The 19586-nt window shown below is 36.6% G+C and overlaps 1 protein-coding gene across 34 annotated transcripts in view; it reads left to right on the forward strand.

Moving 5' to 3' along the window:
- Positions 1 to 19586, forward strand: part of TTN (titin) — a 245121-nt gene that overhangs the window by 135707 nt on the left and 89828 nt on the right. For 32 of the 34 annotated variants that reach the window (XM_082285106.1, XM_082285116.1, XM_082285139.1 and 29 more), the window contains 25 exons: positions 537 to 635; positions 1201 to 1275; positions 2175 to 2255; positions 3410 to 3514; positions 4038 to 4115; positions 4499 to 4552; positions 4879 to 4962; positions 8770 to 8820; positions 9438 to 9833; positions 10029 to 10304; positions 10548 to 10823; positions 10976 to 11115; positions 11582 to 11708; positions 11795 to 12058; positions 12163 to 12429; positions 12562 to 12825; positions 13360 to 13499; positions 13625 to 13751; positions 13864 to 14130; positions 14230 to 14496; positions 14959 to 15225; positions 15312 to 15451; positions 16383 to 16509; positions 17262 to 17404; positions 19359 to 19482. In XM_082285106.1, the coding sequence (XP_082141232.1) occupies positions 537 to 635; positions 1201 to 1275; positions 2175 to 2255; positions 3410 to 3514; positions 4038 to 4115; positions 4499 to 4552; positions 4879 to 4962; positions 8770 to 8820; positions 9438 to 9833; positions 10029 to 10304; positions 10548 to 10823; positions 10976 to 11115; positions 11582 to 11708; positions 11795 to 12058; positions 12163 to 12429; positions 12562 to 12825; positions 13360 to 13499; positions 13625 to 13751; positions 13864 to 14130; positions 14230 to 14496; positions 14959 to 15225; positions 15312 to 15451; positions 16383 to 16509; positions 17262 to 17404; positions 19359 to 19482 (4239 nt within the window). The remainder of the gene's footprint in view (positions 1 to 536; positions 636 to 1200; positions 1276 to 2174; positions 2256 to 3409; positions 3515 to 4037; positions 4116 to 4498; positions 4553 to 4878; positions 4963 to 8769; positions 8821 to 9437; positions 9834 to 10028; positions 10305 to 10547; positions 10824 to 10975; positions 11116 to 11581; positions 11709 to 11794; positions 12059 to 12162; positions 12430 to 12561; positions 12826 to 13359; positions 13500 to 13624; positions 13752 to 13863; positions 14131 to 14229; positions 14497 to 14958; positions 15226 to 15311; positions 15452 to 16382; positions 16510 to 17261; positions 17405 to 19358; positions 19483 to 19586) is intronic. The other 2 variants (XM_082285134.1, XM_082285109.1) reach the window with 2 other exon arrangements.

Genomic DNA, 19586 nt, shown 5'->3' on the forward strand with positions numbered 1-19586 from the left:
AGAAATTCCAGTTGTAGAAGAAGCTTTACCAGTTGAAGGTATACAAAGTACTTCCCTAGAGGCTGCCACACACCTTTCTTTCATTATCATCATGTGCAGTCTTTTTCTTGCTCTCTCATTTTTCACACACGTGCCTGTATATTGTTGGTCACCTGTACGTTGTAGGTCCTTCTGTGATTCTTCCTTTGTTGTGTTCTGGAAAATATTTCTGATCATTTAACTCTTAAGTATAACTTGAAGATTGTTTTAAATGCTTTCATTTTGTTTCTTGTCCACAAGAGTCTTCCCACCATTTGGTTTTCTGCCTTTGTTCTCACGTTATTAACGTGCTTTTTTAAGTCAGCTTGGATATTTGTATTGTGTGCATGCTATGAAACAGTAACCTAAGGCTCTTTCATGGTCCCATTTAATTCAATGACATTTTTTCACTGGCTTCACTGGAAATGGAAAATGGTGGTCTTTAGGTTTGTACATTACTCTTCACATAACTACCATCATAGGAAATTTATTCTAAATCTACCTAATGTTATTTAAAGTGCCGCAACCTGAAAAGAAGGTCCCTGAAAAGCGAAAACCACCACCACCACCACCTGCACCAAAAGAAGATATTAAACTGGCAAAAGAGCTACTTAAAGGTATAATCATCGGAAGCCATAAATAACAGTGGAAACTCAAAACATAATCTTTTAAAATTATACTGATGAATCTTGAAAAGCATGCTTTTGAACTATCATTTTGTGGTTTTTTTATTTCTTTTCTAATATACCATACTTAAATGGTGCGCCTCACTAATGCTCAGTTCCTCATGATTTTTTATCAGCGTTATGCCAAGGATATTTACATGGGTTCTTTTCAATAGTTACAGAAAAAAAAACCAATTTATTAAAACAATTTTAATCGAGTTAACACATTCTTCTATCCTTAACATAATTCTTCTCTCTTTAACATATTCTTATATGTGAAAAGAATCCCCAGCAATCATTTGCTGGTGTTATTATATGAACATGGGTTTCAGATAAATTGTGCTTCATACAGACCATCTGACTTTTTCTAAACAGTTAATCAGCAAGGATCTTTGCTTTGCAGCTTTTGCCCTTCTATTACATCAATACTATTAATGAGGTGTTTGGATTTTTTAGAAAACTCCTTTCTTTTTTGAGTCTAATGTGTGTTGTAAAATTCAAATAATTTTCTTTAAAGCTCCTGAAGCAAGGAAGAAAGTTGTGGCTGCAAAACCTGGTGAGCCTCCAAAACTGGAACCCCCACCTGCTAAAGGTACCTACATAATATAAGGATCTTGCTTAAAATAAACCTCGCATGAGTCCAAAGTTGTAGTTCTTAGTATCTTCTTCTTTAATTTGCTCAAATATGTCAAAACCCTGTCTGTGTTAGATTATGCTCAACAGTGCACCCCCATCTTGGGCATATATGTTTGTGTTGTATTTATGTCCACTTTAACCGCCCATCACGCAATCCATGAGATGCGAGAGTCAGAAACATAGAAGAATGAGAGAGTTTTTATGAGTTTTATCGCTTGTGTAGATGTTCACTTTGGTTTTCTACTTAGCTAGAAATAAAAAATAAAAAACTGTTTAAACATATACAGCATTGTTTTAACATACTTAGTTTATTATTTTTCTGAAACGTAACATATTCTTGTGAGAGGACACCTTCCAGAGATGGGAATGAATAATATATTGAGCAACCCACTTCACAACCATGCCTTTGTATCATTCTTATGTACTGCAGTTTAAGATAAACTAAGCAGCTAAACAGTGGACATTCCTTCTTAATGCTGTTCCAAGTTTAGAGATTAAAGTGGATCCTTATGAATAGATATGTAACTTAAGCTTGTAGTGAAAGAGGACAAGGAAATAAAAATGTTACTATGATGATGACTCTTCTTGAATACATAACCTTTATAGTTTTCTCAAACCATACTTCTCTTCTGTTGATTTGTATGAAAACTTTCTCTTATGTATAAATTTAGCTGTATGCAAATTACATAGAAAATATATTAAAACTATTGACTTCAGTATCAACACTTTTACCTTTGATTTTAATATTCAGTAGTGAACTAGCATTTGATTTGTCTGTTTGGACAGGCTAGTTATTGGTTAGCTCTTACTACTGTTATGAACCTATAATAAAATCTGGAATAATATTCTTTTAAGTGCCTGGACTTGTAAAGAAACCTCGCAGAGTAATTCCTGAGGTCACTCCCCCACCAAAAGAAGAAGTTGTTTTGAAAAGAGGTATAGTAACTTGGCTCTGTTTTAAAAACCTTGGCATTTTGACATTGTTCAGCATATTCCCCTAAGTAAAATTGTTTTATGTATGTGGTATGGGAAATTACATGATCAAATACTATCTGATATTTGTTTCTTGGGAAAAGCAGTTGTAGTTGCAGGGATGAAGGAGGGGCGAGGTGGCCTGAAAGTCTCTCAGATCCAAAGGATCTGTGATGAAAACAGGGCAGAACATTGAAAATATAGTTCCCTCTCTCTTCCGTTTTCCTGATCTCTTTATACTAGGGTTGAGAGTTTTCCACTGTCTTCAGCTTCTGGACCCCTGTCCAGTGACAGTGTGAATGTTATTAAGGTTACATGTGTAGTCTGTGTGTTCTCTTTTGTGGTTTTCTTAGAAGTACCACTCAGATCACAGAACCCCGCAGTACTATTGGACATCAGCCCCCTTTCCTGCAACCTCTGGGACATTCTGAATCATTTTGTGCTCAACTATTGCTTAGAAAAATGAAGCACTAATTCCAATTCTCTTCAAAATACCACAGAGGGATGATTCGTGCCTGTGTACCTTGCAGCCAACCTTCAAATTTCAGACAAAATAATAAAATATAATATTCAGTTTTTCAGATGACCATGTCATTACGTACCCAAGACAGAGAACTGAGAGGACAAAAATAAGTGAAATTAAGAAAATGGAGAACAGACATTGTATAAATTTGAGGTCTTCAAATACAGTACTTGAGGATGTAGTCTTGTTCTCTTGCTGAAGTCAATGGGAGTTTAATCTATAATCCTGCATTGCATCACTAAAAATCATCTTTAACTACAGTTAATCATCCATAATTACATATAGCAATAAATAAGAGAATAAATATATAAGATATTACAAGAAATTTTAATCTATCATAGTCAGTTAACATTAAAATCTTTTCTCTCAGATGGACTACTCTTAACAAAAATGTCTTTTTTCCTTAGATGACTTGAATTTTAAATTACTTTCAGGATAGTATCTTGAATAGTTACACAAATCTTCCACTTCTATTGAGCTATATATTTTATTTTCCTGCTTCTTTATGATTGATGCTTTTAATCTTTGTCTTGTTCACTGTCTTATTATTTTGTTTGCCTGTGCTTTGAAAACTGAGATTTCTTTTCTTTTGAAGTTCTTAAAAAGAAACCTGAAGAGGAAGAACCTAAACCAGAAAAAGAGCCTAAACCAGAAGTTAAACCAGTACCTACACCAGTAGAAAAAATTAAGAAACCTGAAGGTACTACATTACTTTCAAATATATTTATTAAATTATTAATTTTTTTTTTAAATCCCACTATTAAGTAGTATTCCCTTAAATTCAGGAATGAAACTGATATCTTGAAAGATGGCTTGCTTTGGCCTAACTGTGCAATTTAAATCTTAGCTGGAAGCACAACCGAGTTTAACATTCACATTTGGGTCTGAATTCTACATTTTGGGATTGTTTCTCAATCTTCATTGTGTATAGAAAATATATTACCAATATTTTATATAATACTGATAAAAATATAACTACAGCAAAACAATTGATCCAAGAATTCTTTTAGGTAACATTTTACCAATATGTGTCCTGTTACCCATTCATAGTTTCTAATTTATTCAAGTCTTATTCTAAAAAATACATATTCCTAAACCTTCAGAACATCTGAAACTGTTTACATGTAAAAACAATGAAAACTTTTAAATACACTTGAGGGTATTCTATTTAGGGATTTAAGGTGTTTTAATGTATCTTACAAAATAAAAATATTGTTTTAAAGTCCCAGAAGTTCCTACGAAGAAAACTGAGATACCTGTCATAAAAAAAGAGGAGAAACTTGTGCCTGAACCACCAAAAGGTACAGATGTGTGGTGCTCTTTTTCCTTATTGCAGCAACTAAAGGATATTCAGTGCTGAATATCATGCTATATTAATACAATGCATTGCTGTCCTCCAGTCTGTCATGACTGCTGTGTCCTCATTAACCATTTTGCAATCTTCTGGATTTCTTCTTGTCTTTATTCTTCAATGTTTGAAAAGTTAATCTTTTTGCCATTGTTTCCAATCTTGCTTTACAAGACTTAGTTAATGTCAAGGTGATTTCTTGCTTTTTGGACAAATAAAATAGAAACCAATAAATTGTCTTTGTTTAGCCATCTCTGTGTTTTTGCTCCTAATGCTCAATGTGATTGCAAAAAATGTAAACTAACCTACTTGTAATTTCTGTGTTTGAAATGGCAGAAACTAAGCAAGCATCTGTCCCAGTTCCTGGGCCTGAACCTAAACCTGCAGTAGGTAAGAATTCTTTAGTTGTGAATACTGGTCAAGCCTTTCTTTTGTGTCTAGTTGTTTTTCATTCAGGGATTTCTCACTAAAAGGACATTCACAGAATTGTACAATACCAGGTTGAAAGGTGACTTCAAGGGTAATCTGGTCCAGCCTTTCTTGGCAAAACCACAGTCTAGACAAGATGACTCAGCACCCTGTGCAGCTGAATCTCAAAAGTATCCACATAAAGGCCTTTAGAATTAATAAGACTAGAACTTCCATACCATCTACAAAACATTTTAAAGAACATCATACTGAAAGCAATGTATTAAAACTCTTTTTTTCCCATACAGCTCTAAAATCTCCAAAACCAGCTGCAGAACCCGCACCTGCTGTTACTGCTCCAGTGGCAGCTCCAGTTGTTGGAAAGAAAGCAGGTATTTATGTGTATTCTATGCTATTGATAGGGTTTTTCTCTCTGACATGCCTAAATACTTTCGGTATAAAAAGAGTGAAGAGCTGTACAATAACTCATTCATTACAGGAAGATTTGAGGTCCTGTTCAAGGATCTTGTTATTCTAGGTACTGTCACCTAATTTAAAACAAAAACATCTCTGATACACTATGGAGGCCAGTCTGTGCTCTTTTGTCTGGATGGTAATGTGTGTCTTTATTTGTTGTCCTAGTATGAAATTTGTGTATTCTGTTGTTTTCTCGGTGTTCCTTATGTCCTGATTTATGTTTTGTGAATCACATCTTGGATTTTCTGTGTAGAAAAAGAGAAGTTACACGTTTGTGAGCAATTGTTGTGTTGTTTGGTTTCCTGCTTTTGACATGTCATGGAAGCCCTGAGGAAAAGTGGTAGTGGTGTTGAAGAACTAGAGTATTGGTACTTTCATCTGCTATGCTTAGGACCATGGAATAAAGCCTGCTGTGGGAAAAAAAAAAGAGCTGTGAAGGTTCCAGTTCCTCTGAAACACTCTGAGCCTGTGGTCCACCAGCAGAGCTGATGTACATTCTGCTCACCCACCATTCAAAGGACCTCATGTTACAGTAGAGCTCAGATCCTGGGCATTTGAGAAGCCAAATCCTGAATGTCTCATGGCCATTGATCTGGTGATGTAGCCTGAAGTGGCAAAATTAACCTATTTTATGTCACTTACCAGACAGCTGTCATTTTCTGCTACTTTTAAGCTGCACTGGATTTAAATTGGTGATCTAATGAGACAATACTAATAGTGGTTTACTTGGGTTTTCTGTTCATGTGTGCCATTCTTACCTTTCTTTTGTGATTATGTTGTAAGTTTTCTGTTGTGTAGAGAAAAAGTGTTCTATGTTCATTTTATTTCAGGTATAGCTGGAAAATTTGTCTTAAAATATATTGTTCCCGATTCTTATTCTTACGGGTTTTAACTCTCTAAATTACCTATGAAACCTTTGTAGCTGCAGAAAAGCCTGATGCACCACCTGTACTAAAGCATAGAGATAAAATGCCCTCAGTGGAAGAAGAAAAGCCTGAGTCAATTGTGTTAAAGAAGATTTTGGTTGAGAAAAGCTTGCATGTAAAAGAGAAAGTAAGTCCTAAGGAGACAGTTCCGGCCATAGAGCCACTTGAGTATAAAATCTCACTGGAAACAGCTGATGGAATACTGAATTCAGAGAGACATGAACAGGAGAAAGTATCTCTTAAATATTTCATCCTGGCTTCTGAAGAAGAGGAACCAGAAATGACACCTGTAGTTTCAAGAAAGACTACCCTTACAGGTGAGAAATTAGAAATTGAAATGGATCACATTACTTACACAAAGGATGAACTACCACTACTGGATGAGGAAGAGAAACTGACTTCTATAACATCTGAACATGCGGAAAGAGATTCTGGAGGAGAAAAGGAGGATGAAATTAAATTGCTTGTTCATAGGGAAGATGCCATAGAGAAAATCTCTGAAAAGTTTAGTGTTCTTCATGAAGGAAAGATTCCTGGCCATGTGAAAGAAGAAGAAATTGAATCAACTTGTGTACCTAAACCCAGAAAGCCATATCAGACCAAGGACCAGAAAGGACTTCTAGGAAAAGAAAAAAAATCAAAAATAAGTTTGCAACCTGAAAAATTTCACATTAAGGATGAAAGTTCATTTCTACAGGATATCATAGAGGCAGGCATAGTTGAAACTCCTCAGCTTAGAAATGTAACTGAGAGAGGAGATTTTACTCCAGAGAAATCTGACATTTCTCTTGGAAAATCCATGAAGGAGCATGGCATACAAAGTAAAATTCAGAGGATGAAGCAATCTGGTAGCACAGTAGCTGAAGTTCCTATAGATGAGATTCTTAACAAAGAAGCAAAGAAAGTGGAAGATATTCAAGATGATGAGAAAGATAAGAATCTGAATTTAACATCAGCAGAAGTACATTCCTTAGACCTGTGTGAGGAGGCTGAGCCAGGATTGAGAAGAGATGTTGACCTAGAATATCCCATTGAGGATGAGGGGGTTCCCAGAGAAAAAGCTCACACAATCTTTAAAACGTCTCTTAAGTCAGTAGTAGAAACAAAAGCAAGAGAAAAATACTCTACAGAGAAAGAAGTTCACTATGAGGAGGGTTTAGGACAATCATTGACTGAGAAAGCACTCCTAAGTGATAAAAAAACAGGCAAGAAGGTTATACCAGAGAAGGAAGAAAAAACTATCTTCAGCACCCACTTAAAAAAAGGCAAAATTAGACAGTCAAATGCCCCTAAAATTCTGCCTGTGGAAAAACAATTGGATACAGTGATGACAGAAGGAATGGAAAGTGAAGTTTCCATACATGAAAAGGGAGTCATATCTGAGTCAGTAAAGAAAGTTCCTATTCAGCCACCACGAAATCAAGATGAAAAACAATTTCAAGAAGTTCATACCATTCAGGATGAACATAAAGAAACACTAGCTCATAAAAGCAGAAAAGACGGAATTGAAGAAAAGCAATCTACAGAATGTGTATCAGATGAGAAAACATCACCTGAACATGACATTAGAAAAAGAGCATCTGGTACCATGAAAAAAGGGGAGGGAAAGCTTCCTGACAAATCATCATCAGGCAAAGGGATCCTTGCAAATGGAGAAGATAATTACTCTTCAAGCATAGGTAAGATAATAACTTCTAAGAAAGCAGAAGGAGAGAAAGAATACCAGAAATCAGAGCCTGCTCACCTGACTGAGCAGGCCACTAGAGTTTCAAGCAAGAATAAGAATTTGGATGCATCTGGAGAATCGTGTGAAGTTCTGGATGTTCCAGCAAAGTCTCATGCAAAGCGAGGTGAGGAAGACTGATGCCAAATTCTTCCACGAAGTGCTTGTACCATTTGCTTCAGGAGAGTACCACCTGCCATTGTGTTTTAGCTACACCATTCGCAATTCCATCAAGTCTGTCAGCTGGCTTTATTGGCATTCAGCCACTCTTGACGTGTTTGTCTTACCTGTCTGTACATACATCTCTGTGATCACTGTTCATTGTCTTACCCTTACACTTTTCTAAGACTTCATAAATCATTCTGTGTGCCATTGTCTTCTCAGGAAAACTCATACATTTTTTCCAGTGTTCATTTTTCCATCCACTGCAATAACGTCTGTCCTGCATTTCATTCATATCATTCTCCCATTAAAAGTATCTTTTATATTTCCTTTCACAAAGAGATAACGAGAAGCAGCATAGTATGGATAATACGTTCAAAAGTCTGTGATGATTCATCACAAATTAGGTTACTAATAGAACATCCCTCACTCGTAAAAGTACCAGATTGCCCAAAACATATATTTGATTTACACAACTTATATTTTTGTGGCCTTCATTAGTAAAAGGGTGTGCTTTTTTAAAAAAAAAAACCAACCTCATATACTTTTAATAGGTACTTAAACTATTTCAGCTGACAGGTGGGTATTGATCAAGGGCCTAATCAAATCAAGTGTCAAGGAATGTCAGAATTCTACAAATTAATGGGCAGGACAATACATTAAGGAAATAGGACCTTCTAAGCTGCCTGTTAGTCCCTACTGGTGAATTTGTCTTTCCCACGCTTCAAGATACTCCATTGAGATATAGACAGTATAAGTTCTATAAATGTATGTTTATATCTTTTCCTCCCCTTTGACATGTAGGTAACTAAAGGAAGGAAAAATTTGATATGTAAAATAAATGCTTGTCTTAGTTTTAGTAAGTATGTTTATTTAACTGCATTCCTAATAATCTTGCTGTTCTGCTTCAGAGGCCAAGCCACCAAAAGAAGAAACTCCAAAGGGTATCAGTCCAGTCAAAGGTACGAGCAATACCTTGTCATGGTTTAACTCCAGCTGGCAATCAGGCCCCACACAGCAAGTCGTTCACTCCCCTATGGTGGGAGGGGGGAAAGAATAAGAGAGTTAAAAGTGAGAAAACTCATGGGTTGAGCAAAAGCAGAGCACATAAACAAAGCAAAATAGGAATTCATTCCCATGAGCAGGGACGTGTTCACCCACATGCAGGCCAGCAAGACTCCATCCCTTGAAGGGCAAATGTCTTAATTCTGAATGCCCCCCACTTCCCTCTTCTTCTGCTTTATATACTGAGCATGATACCATATGGTATAGGATATCACTTTGGTCAGTTGGGATGAGCTTTCCTCGCTGTATCTCCTTCCAGTTTCTTGTGTACTCCCAGCCTACTCAGGGATGGGGCAGTATGAGAAGCAGAAAAGGCCTTGACTCTGCAAGTGCCTCTCAGCAATCACAAAAACATCTCTGTATTTTCAGGACTGCTTTCAACACTAACCCAAAATATAGCCCCATACTAGCTACTTAGAAGACTATTAAATCTACCCTAACCAAAATCAGTATAGCCTACAATCAAAAGCAATTAATCAGGATTAGTTTATTCATTTCTGGATCTGAATTACAGCCAAGAAGACACCTTCACCAGCAGATGCAGAAAGAAGGAAACTCAGGCCAGGCAGCGGTGGTGAAAAACCTCCTGAAGAGCCTCCATTTACTTACCAACTCAAGGCTGTGCCACTGAAGTTTGTCAAGGAGATGAAAGATATAGTGCTAAAAGAAGCTGAGTCTGTTGGGTCTTCTGCAATCTTTGAAGTCCTTATTTCACCATCCACTGCAATTACCAGCTGGATGAAAGATGGAAGTAACATCCGAGAGAGCCCAAAACACAAGTTTATTGCTGATGGCAAAGATAGGAAGCTGCATATTATTGATGTCCAGCTGTCCGATGCTGGTGAATATACTTGTGTATTACGACTGGGGAACAAAGAGAAGACCTCTACAGCCAAACTTATTGTTGAAGGTATTCCCTGTTTCAGATTTATCAATAATTTAGGCTAGCTACTCCTCAAACTAGAACTGGTGCTTTGTAATTTTACAGTAGTTGGTAGACACATTCTTTTGTTTCCCTCGATCACTGCACATATTATATGCAGTATTTCTGCATCACATGTTCTATATATAAAGGAGACAAATCAGAATAATTTGTTTCCCACAGAACTCCCAGTGCGGTTTGTGAAAACGCTTGAAGAAGAAGTGACTGTCGTTAAAACCCAGCCACTGTACTTAACATGTGAGCTTAACAAAGAAAGAAATGTGGTCTGGAGAAAGGATGGTAAAATCATTCAAGCCAAGCCTGGGAAATTTGCTCTGGGTGTTATTGGTTTGTCACATTCCCTCACGGTCGCCGATTCAGATGATTTTGATGCTGGCACTTACACTGTTACTGTGGAAGACTCTGAACTATCATGCTCATCTTGTGTTAGGGTAGTAGGTAAGCAACCAAAACCATGTTCTTTTTTCTCTGTAGGATATTTGGGCTGTTTTAAAATTACGAAATCCTTTTCTCATAGTCTTACAATGTAAGTGGACAGATAAGATTTTTACAGCTGTTAAAACTTGCTGTAATACAAAATCTCTTTAATTCTATTTCTTCTTTTTTTTTTTTTTTTTTGACATGTCTATTTGTAATAAAAGTCTGCTAAACTGTTTTCTTGTGTAACTTTTTGTCATGCAGAAGTTATAAGGGACTGGTTAGTAAAACCCATAAGAGACCAGCATGTTAAACCAAAAGGAACAGCTACTTTCAGCTGTGACATTGTCAAGGATACACCAAACATTAAATGGTTTAAAGGAGATGAGGAAATTCCTGCTGAGCCCACTGACAAGACAGAAATCTTGAAAGAAGGAAATAAAATTTTCCTGAAAATCAAGAATGCTGGTCCTGCTGATATTGGAGAATATGCAGTGGAAATTGAAGGTCGCAGATACCCAGCTAAGCTGACCCTTGGTGGTAAGGAAGCTTTTATTTGGATTATACTTAATCAGCTTGTAGGCCAATGTTAAAAAACATCTAAATAAACAAACAGAAAAGGTAACCTTAATTATTATAAAGCTCTATCAAAACTTGACCTAATCATACATGTGTTCATTTGTGCATTCTAGATCGTGAAGTTGAACTTCTGAAGCCATTAGAGGATGTTACAGTTTATGAGAAAGAGACAGCAAACTTTGATACAGAAATATCTGAAGATGATGTTCCTGGTGAATGGAAGCTGAAAGGAGAAGTCCTGAGACCTTCACCTGTAAGCATTCTTGAATTTTGTTACAAAATTTATTTAAGTTAAATACTGTGAACAGGTTCCTTGAATCTTTATGGTAAGACCTGTCATTGCTACTCACTCCAGAATATATGACTAAAAAATACTGATTCTCTAAGTAAGGATTATATCTTAAAAAACTAAGTTTTGAAGGCCTTCCTTTTTTTAAGGTATTAGAGCACACAATTCAAGCAATAATAGAAATATCCTACATAGATTGTAGGAATGATTCTGACATTCTAAAGAAGTGTAGAATGCTGAAGAAATGTATTCCATTTCTTAATCATTGAGTGAAAGTGTTAACTTTCCTTGAAAAGCAATTTCATTCTTCCTACCTGACTCTTTACTGCATACACAATGTTTATGAAAATCCCTTTATTAAAAACACCTAGCAGTAAGGCATTGTCATTACACTGGTATTTGTATTTAACAAAGTCTGTCATCTCTCCAGACATGTGAAATCAAAGCTGAAGGAGGAAAACGCTTCCTAACCTTACACAAAGTCAAATTAGAGCAAGCTGGCGAAGTCCTTTACCAGGCCTTTAATGCCGTCACTACAGCTATCCTGACAGTAAAAGGTACAATGCCCCATGGAGTGTGACACCAGCTTAGACAGACTTCACATGGAGCATATTACAAATGATGTGTTATGTTCTGCTTCCAGAAATCGAATTGGACTTTGCTGTGCCTCTAAAAGATGTCACTGTTCCCGAGAAGCGCCAAGCAAGGTTTGAATGTGTCCTTACCAGAGAGGCCAATGTTATATGGTCTAAGGGCACTGATATACTCAAGATTGGAGACAAATTTGACATCATTGCAGATGGAAAGAAGCACATTCTTGTCATCAATGATTCACAGTTTGATGATGAGGGAGAATACACTGCTGAAGTTGATGGCAAGAAGAGCACAGCAAGGCTGTTTGTGGAAGGCAAGTATATTCTCATGAACAAAAAATAAAAAAAGGGTGAAGAATATGTCCTTTAGAACTACCTTAGCCTTTTTTCTGATTCTATTTATGTGTCTACATTACAGGTGTGAGGCTGAAGTTCATATCACCTCTACAGGATCAAACAGTAAAAGAAGGGGAAACAGCTCAGTTTCAGTTTGAGCTTTCTCATGAAGACATGCCTGTGAAATGGTACAAAAATGACAAGAGACTTCACACAAGCAGAACAGTTTTAATTACTTCAGAGGGCAAAGTTCATAAACTAGAAATGAGAGAAGTAACACTTGATGATATCTCAGAAATAAAGGCCGTAGTCAAGGACTTGCACACACAAGCCAACCTAAAAGTCTTAGGTAATTACATAAATAATTTAAAATGTGCTATAGGATAATTATTAACCATTTTTATTAGTAGAAAGTGAAAAAATATTGACATTTCAATAAATTTATGTAACTAATTTATCTTATCCACTATGCCTTTTATAGAGGCCGATCCATATTTCACTGTGAAATTACAAGACTACAGTGCTGTAGAGAAAGATGATATTACTCTGGAGTGTGAACTCAGCAAAGATGTGCCGGTAAAATGGTACAAAGATGGTGAAGAACTAGTAGCTTCCAACAGAATTTCCATAAAAACAGATGGTTTGCGCCGTATTCTGAAGATCAAGAAGGCTGCAGAGAGTGATAAGGGTGTTTATGAGTGTGACTGTGGAACCGACAAGACAAGTGCCAATATCAGCGTTGAGTGTAAGTTATCATGTCTTTGCTAAGGGAAAGTACTGAAACCTTTGTAAACCAGTGTAGACAGATAGACACTCTCTAGAGAGCAAGACCAAAAATGCCCCTGTAGAAAGCATACTGTTGTGATGAATGGCTGAAATATCTGGATTTGAAGTTGTTAAAAGTGGTTACGAGAGACAATGTATTTGACGGTATATAAATAGCTGTAACAAAGACAGTGATGATCAGTTAGTCTCTCTGCCCGTTTACAGTCAGGAAAAAAATACCAGTTTAGTTCACTGTAACAGATACCTGGGTTAATTATTAGGAAAAATATTCTTACCAAAAATAACTAAATTTTCAGATATATTATAGAAGGAGCTTGTAGACTGCCACCTTGCAGCTTTTTAGGAAGAGGTTAGATAAGCAGTTACTGGTCATAGCATTTGAATGCCCAAAAGAAGGAATAGGGAGAGAGTTGAGATCCCTTCCAGTATACATTTCTATGTTATACAATTTGTGAGTAAACAGATGTGAACTTGTGATTTTTTTTTTTTTTAGCTCGCTTAGTTAAAGTGGAGCGCCCACTATATGGAGTGGAAGTATTTGTTGGTGAAACAGCACGCTTTGAAATTGAAATTTCTGAGCCTGATATCCATCCTGTATGGAAGCTAAAGGGAGAAACCCTAACACCTTCACCTGTAAGGTTTCTTCTTTATTTTTAGACCATGACTTAGGTAGAAAAATATGTTTAATAATAGTGTTTTCTCAGTGGCTTCTTAGAATATTCATATTTGGGGTGGGATGTGTGTTTCTTTATCACCAGGACTGTGAAATCATTGAAGATGGGAAGAAGCATATTCTTGTCCTTCATAACTGCAAACTTGATATGACTGGAGAAGTGTCTTTCCAAGCTGCCAATGCTAGAAGTGCTGCTAATCTGAAAGTGAAAGGTACAGTCTGCACTTGGCCAACATTTCCATGTGTATTTCAAGGCATGAGAACAAATCTAGTGTCAGAAAGCACTGTATGAACGGAACTGAATGAGCTCTTCTTTGATTTCAGAGCTGCCTCTTATCTTTATCACTCCACTAAGTGATGTGAAGGTCTTTGAGAAGGATGAAGCTAAGTTTGAATGTGAGGTATCCAGAGAACCCAAGACTTTCCGCTGGTTGAAAGGAACAGAAGAGATCACTCCTGATGAAAGAATTGAAATTATTTCAGACGGAACAAAGCATGCTCTGATTATTAAATCTGTTGCCTTTGAGGATGAAGTAAAATACACATTTGAAGCTGAGGATAAACGAACAAGTGCCAAGCTAATTATTGAAGGTTTGTTAGACTTCTTCTTTCTCGGAAAGTTTTGCATCATAGTACTTGCATAGTTTATATTGATAACATTATTGTTAATGACATGTTATGTTGGTATAGGTATCCGCCTGAAATTCCTTACTCCTCTCAAGGATGTAACAAAGAAGGAGAGAGAAACTGCAGAGTTCACTGTGGAACTCTCCCATGAAAACATCTCTGTGGCCTGGTTCAAGAATGACCAACGATTACATACCAGCAAAGTGGTTTCAATGACAGACGATGGCAAATTCCATACACTCACAATCAAAGATCTTACTATTGATGACACTTCTCAGATTAAAGTAGAAGCTATGGGCAAATTCTCAGAAGCTAAACTCACTGTTCTTGGTAAGAATACCCAAAAGAATTTACCTGATGAATATTATCAGAAGTGTTTTATTGATAAAACTAGCAATCAGAAAATCTTGTGGTCAGCCTAAATGTAAATTATGATTTTGAAAATCTGACAATTTGGTTTTCTTTCTTGGGTGTCCATTTACCGATTCACAAAGGATGAACACACAATAAGTTTAAAATTTTATGCAAAGTTGCAAAGTTAGCTATTACATACTTAAAACAGGGCTCTGAAACTCCTCGAGCATCAAAAGAATGTTGTAAGTAATATTAGTAATGCCCTGAATTGTTTCTTAGGTGTTCATTGTTTTCTTTTTTGTAACAGAACTGTGAAAAAAGGACTATATTTAATCCTTCTTGCAGGACATAAACAGGAAATGTATTTTATGGCAGAAACTAGTTCTTTCTGCAAGACTAAAACTTCAGTCTGAAATATGTCTTAACTTTTGCTTGCAGAGGGAGACCCTTACTTCACTAGGAAGCTGCAGGATTACACTGCTGTAGAGAAAGATGAAGTAATCTTACAATGTGAAATCAGCAAAGCAGATGCCCCAGTGAAATGGATGAAGGATGGCAATCCAATTACTGCATCAAAGAATGTTGTTATTAAGGCTGATGGTAAAAAGAGAATCCTTATTCTCAAGAAAGCTTTGAAGAAAGACATTGGACAGTACACTTGTGACTGTGGTACTGATCAAACCTCTGCCAAACTTGATATTGAAGGTATGGTTATTCTAATGGGCTGCTCTGTAGAGATCTTTTGGGATCTGCTAGAGACAGAGGGAATCAATCATGTTTTTCTTCTCCAGACCGGGATATTGAGATTGTACGACCACTGTACAGTGTGGAGGTGATTGAGACAGAGACTGCCCGTTTTGACATTGAAATCTCTGAGGAAGGTGTCCATGGCAATTGGAAGCTAAAAGGAGAACCCCTGACTGAATCAGCCGTAAGCAAATATTTCAGGATATTTTTTATGTGTGCCTTAGCACTTTGCAGGGAGGTGGGGTATGAGGGAGAGGATGACTGCAGAAACTAAATGTGATCTCTCTTTGCTTTCAGTAAGAGTCACTACGTTAGAAATAGTGGGTTTTTTAATTAATAACTTTTTTAATGTAGTAAAAATGTAATTCAAAATAGCTAAATAACAAATTATTTTACATAAAACAATACATTCTGCATTGCTAACAATACCTAACAATCATGTATCCAAAGTGCAAAGACCTTGTGTACTTTACTAAAACATAATGGCATTTGAAAATGCAAACTTTGGATTGCATGCTTTTGCCTGTGGGTTTTGAGTTATACTTGGTTTAGATGTGGATCAGATTTCCAAACTCTTTTTCATTTCTGTGACAGTTAAAATTAGTGTAAAATGGTATGGAGCTTAATCAAATATTCTTAATTCCTTGCTGGAAGGATCTGGAAAATAAAGAAACAATACAATCACAACTGGCAAAAATTTGGCTTCTATGTAATGGTACAAATGTGAATAATACACAAAGATCGGAAGTTCCGTGAAAATCAGTGTATGGATAAAATAAGGAAAGGTCTTCTTGAGGAAAGGTCCCAGCACAAGCTTAGCAAGTTTTAGTTCCCTTGGGGGAACTAGGCCTCTGACTGGTCTACATATATATTAATACATTGGCTACTTAGTCAGCACACAAATGTGTTGAGTCTTGCCCTTTCCTCCTAGAGGAAACGGGCTGTATTAAGAAGAGGGTTTGAAAGGAAAGGCCTGTGAATGAATGTTTATAAGGTATATTTCATGTGGGCCTAAGAGTTGGTAATGGGGTAGAAGAAACCAGATGCATGGTATGAGGTGAAGTAGGGGCTCTTTCAGTGAGTAGTACAAAATTTATTTAATTCTGGTTTTGCAGGAATGTGAAATCAAGGAGGAAGGAAAAAAGCACTTCCTTACACTGTACAATGTACGCTTAGATCAAGCTGGTGGAGTAGATTTCCAAGCAGCAAATGCCAAGTCTGGTGCTCACCTTCGAGTGAAACGTAAGTGTCTTTTAAACTGAATTAATTGATTAATTAAGTGAAAACATGGTGCTCACTGCCTCTTTGGAAAGCGTGGAAAATCTCTATACTGTATTGAACCCACAGCAATCCTTTCCAGAACAGCAACTCAGGGATTAGTTACTCAGGTCATCTTAATTTTTTTTTGTTAAGGATTGTCCTATGTGGTTTTTAACCTTATATATAATTTATTCATATAGGAGAAGTAAAACTAAGGAAATGGCCTTGAAGGCTGCTCCATGGTCTGGCAACATACTCTGTTATGAAATCAAATATTGCAAGCAAAGGCTTTGCTGCATCAAAGTATCGTATTAACTGGAGAGGATAGGATAACAGTGATATCTGGGGGTAGGGTTAAGGGCTTGATGGACAGGGACAGACTACACAGTTGAAGACCACTTGTTTCCCACTCCAATCCTAGCCCTCGCTATTTTGGAAACACATACCTTATCTAGCAACAGGCATTCAAGGCTTGGCAAGGAGACAGATGCACAGCAACTTTCCTGCTGACCTTGTTTAATTTAAAGAAACACGCTCTGCAAATAGGAAACTGTAGGTGACCAGCCCTCCCCTAAGAACCCAGGCTGGCCTCTTCTATTTAGGGAATTTAAAGAGCAGCATTGCAATGTCTGGCTCTCTTGAGGGAAGCCACCATGGAGATTAGTACGTAAGGACAGAAGCTCTCTCTTGGGTAGAAGTGACTAATCTAAAAATTATGTCTTCTCCTTACCAAGCTCGAGTAATTGGCTTGCTGAGACCCCTCAAGGATGTAACAGTGACAGCTGGGGAATCAGCAACCTTCGATTGCGAACTCTCTTACGAGGGAATCCCAGTAGAATGGTTCCTGAAAGGAAAGAAACTGGAGCCCAGTGATAAGGTAAAGAAACTAAACTTTACTTTTTCTTATGTTTCCTCCTCCTCCTTCTCTTTCAATTCTCTTCCCCTTTATTTCTTATTTATTCTCTGCCAGTTGAAGTACTAAGGCACAGCAATATTGTAGTGCTGGTATGCCAAATGCTGAATAATCCCTAAATCAGATACAACTATTTTTCCCAGAAATTCCAGTATTCTGGGATACTACTAGTATTTATTAAACAAAGGGAAACTAAGGTTCCAAAATACCAATCATTACAACAGTGATTTTCTACCTGATTCTGATGGAGACTCAGCCACAGGGATACTGCATAATTTTTGCTCAGGTTACCTGTGGTTACAGTGAGAGGATTTTGAAAGGTGCTTTCGGAAAAAAGCCTTTTTTCCTTGTGAATGCTGAGTTGCAGTCCAATTCAACGTATAAGGGGATTAAGAGGATTCAAATTCCATTTCAGGCATTTGTTCTGGCTCTCCAGATAACTCTCTGGGCAGATTTGCTTGTCAAGCACTTCTCACTAGCTATTTTTAACCCTTCATCAAGTGCTGGCTCTTAACTCTGAGATCTGAGCAGCCTGGAATGCAGTCAATTTAATGTTTAAAGTCAGTGGTAGGGGAAATAAATAAAGAAACATAAATTAATACATTAAGAAATGGAAACGGATATTACTGGTTGTAAGACATCTTTTTAGCATACTAGGCCTAAAGAAAATCGTGCAAATTAAAATAAAAGTTGGAAACCTCAGACAAAGTAAATTTACAAGGCATTGCACGACCTAGACAAGTTTCAGAACCTGTAGTAATGCTGCTAATAATACTTTGGTACAGATTGCTATTTCTTTTAAATACAATATCTTTTAAATACAGTATCTTCTTCAGGTTTTGCTAGATCTTTCTGAGTTTTAACAAATTTACATAAGTAAAACTATTTAATGAAAGAAATAGAATGTAGAAATAGGAAAATCAAAACAGATCATGGTGATAAGGGACCATATTAGAGTATTTAAGGAAAGATAAACAAAGTTGAAACTCAGCAGATGAGTCATGAAATAAATCAAGGTAATTACTTCTGAGTTTCAGATTAAAAATGTGAAAAGCTATTGATCAGTGCAGTGGATTTGTAGTTATTACTGCCTGGCAGGAAAAATATTGTATGTTCGGTATTCTGCATGATGGAACATTATTTTGGTCTTTTCTGTCTGAGCTATCATTTTAATTACATTAATAAAAAAATACAGATTTCATATACAGTCAGTTTACATATACAATCAAAACTGTCATTTGAACAGTTGAAATTTTATCAAGATGAAATTGAGAGTAAACCATATATTTACTTAATGCGTCACTTTCTACCCATTTAAAATAGCCTCTTGAAACACATTTACAACTGTCTTCAAGAATCAATCTAATTATACAAGTGTTTCATTTTAGCTGTTGCCAATTCAAACCATTTTATTACCTCTGTGGCTGGCACTCAGCTGAACATGTCTAACCTTTATTCATTGAAGTGATTTTTTTGTTTGCTGTGATTGCAAAGTAGTTTCTGCAACAGGTCATCACAGAAATCAGTTTTTAGGCAGAATTTTTTACCAAATGTTAATAATAGAAAGTCAAATGGGCAATTCCAGAAAAGTGTATGTGGGGGGTGCCAAACCTCTTTATATTTGCAAAAGTTTCTACTTTATATGTAACCAGCAGTAATGCCAACTTTTCCCATAAATTTGCTTATATTTTTTATTTGTTAACACCTGTTCAAAATAGACATCATCTCAAGTCAGCCTCAAAATCTTCAAAGCATTGAGGATTGAGCTATATCTAGTATATACAAAAGGAAATTATCAAAGTTTCACATTAAAGTGGACAACCAAGCTCCACAAATAATAAATAGCACGCTATGTCTTGAAATATTTCTTGAATACTTGTTGTAGATGCTCACAAAGGGGTTTTGTGTCTTTTATAAGGTTGTGACCCGTGCTGAAGGGAGAGTTCACACGCTTGTTCTTAGAGACGTCAAGTTAACAGATGCAGGAGAGGTATCACTGACAGCAAAAGATTTCAGAACTCAAGCAAATCTTTTCGTGAAAGGTAAGTCAGTCATTTTAGTTAAACCATAATCAGTATTAATGGTCTATTCATGATTCATCCTGGAACAGGATGCTAATACACACTGTGTATCAAATGAGTGGGAT

This window comes from Coloeus monedula (assembly GCF_965178545.1).
Source record: "Coloeus monedula genome assembly, chromosome: 7".
NCBI lineage: Eukaryota > Metazoa > Chordata > Aves > Passeriformes > Corvidae > Coloeus > Coloeus monedula.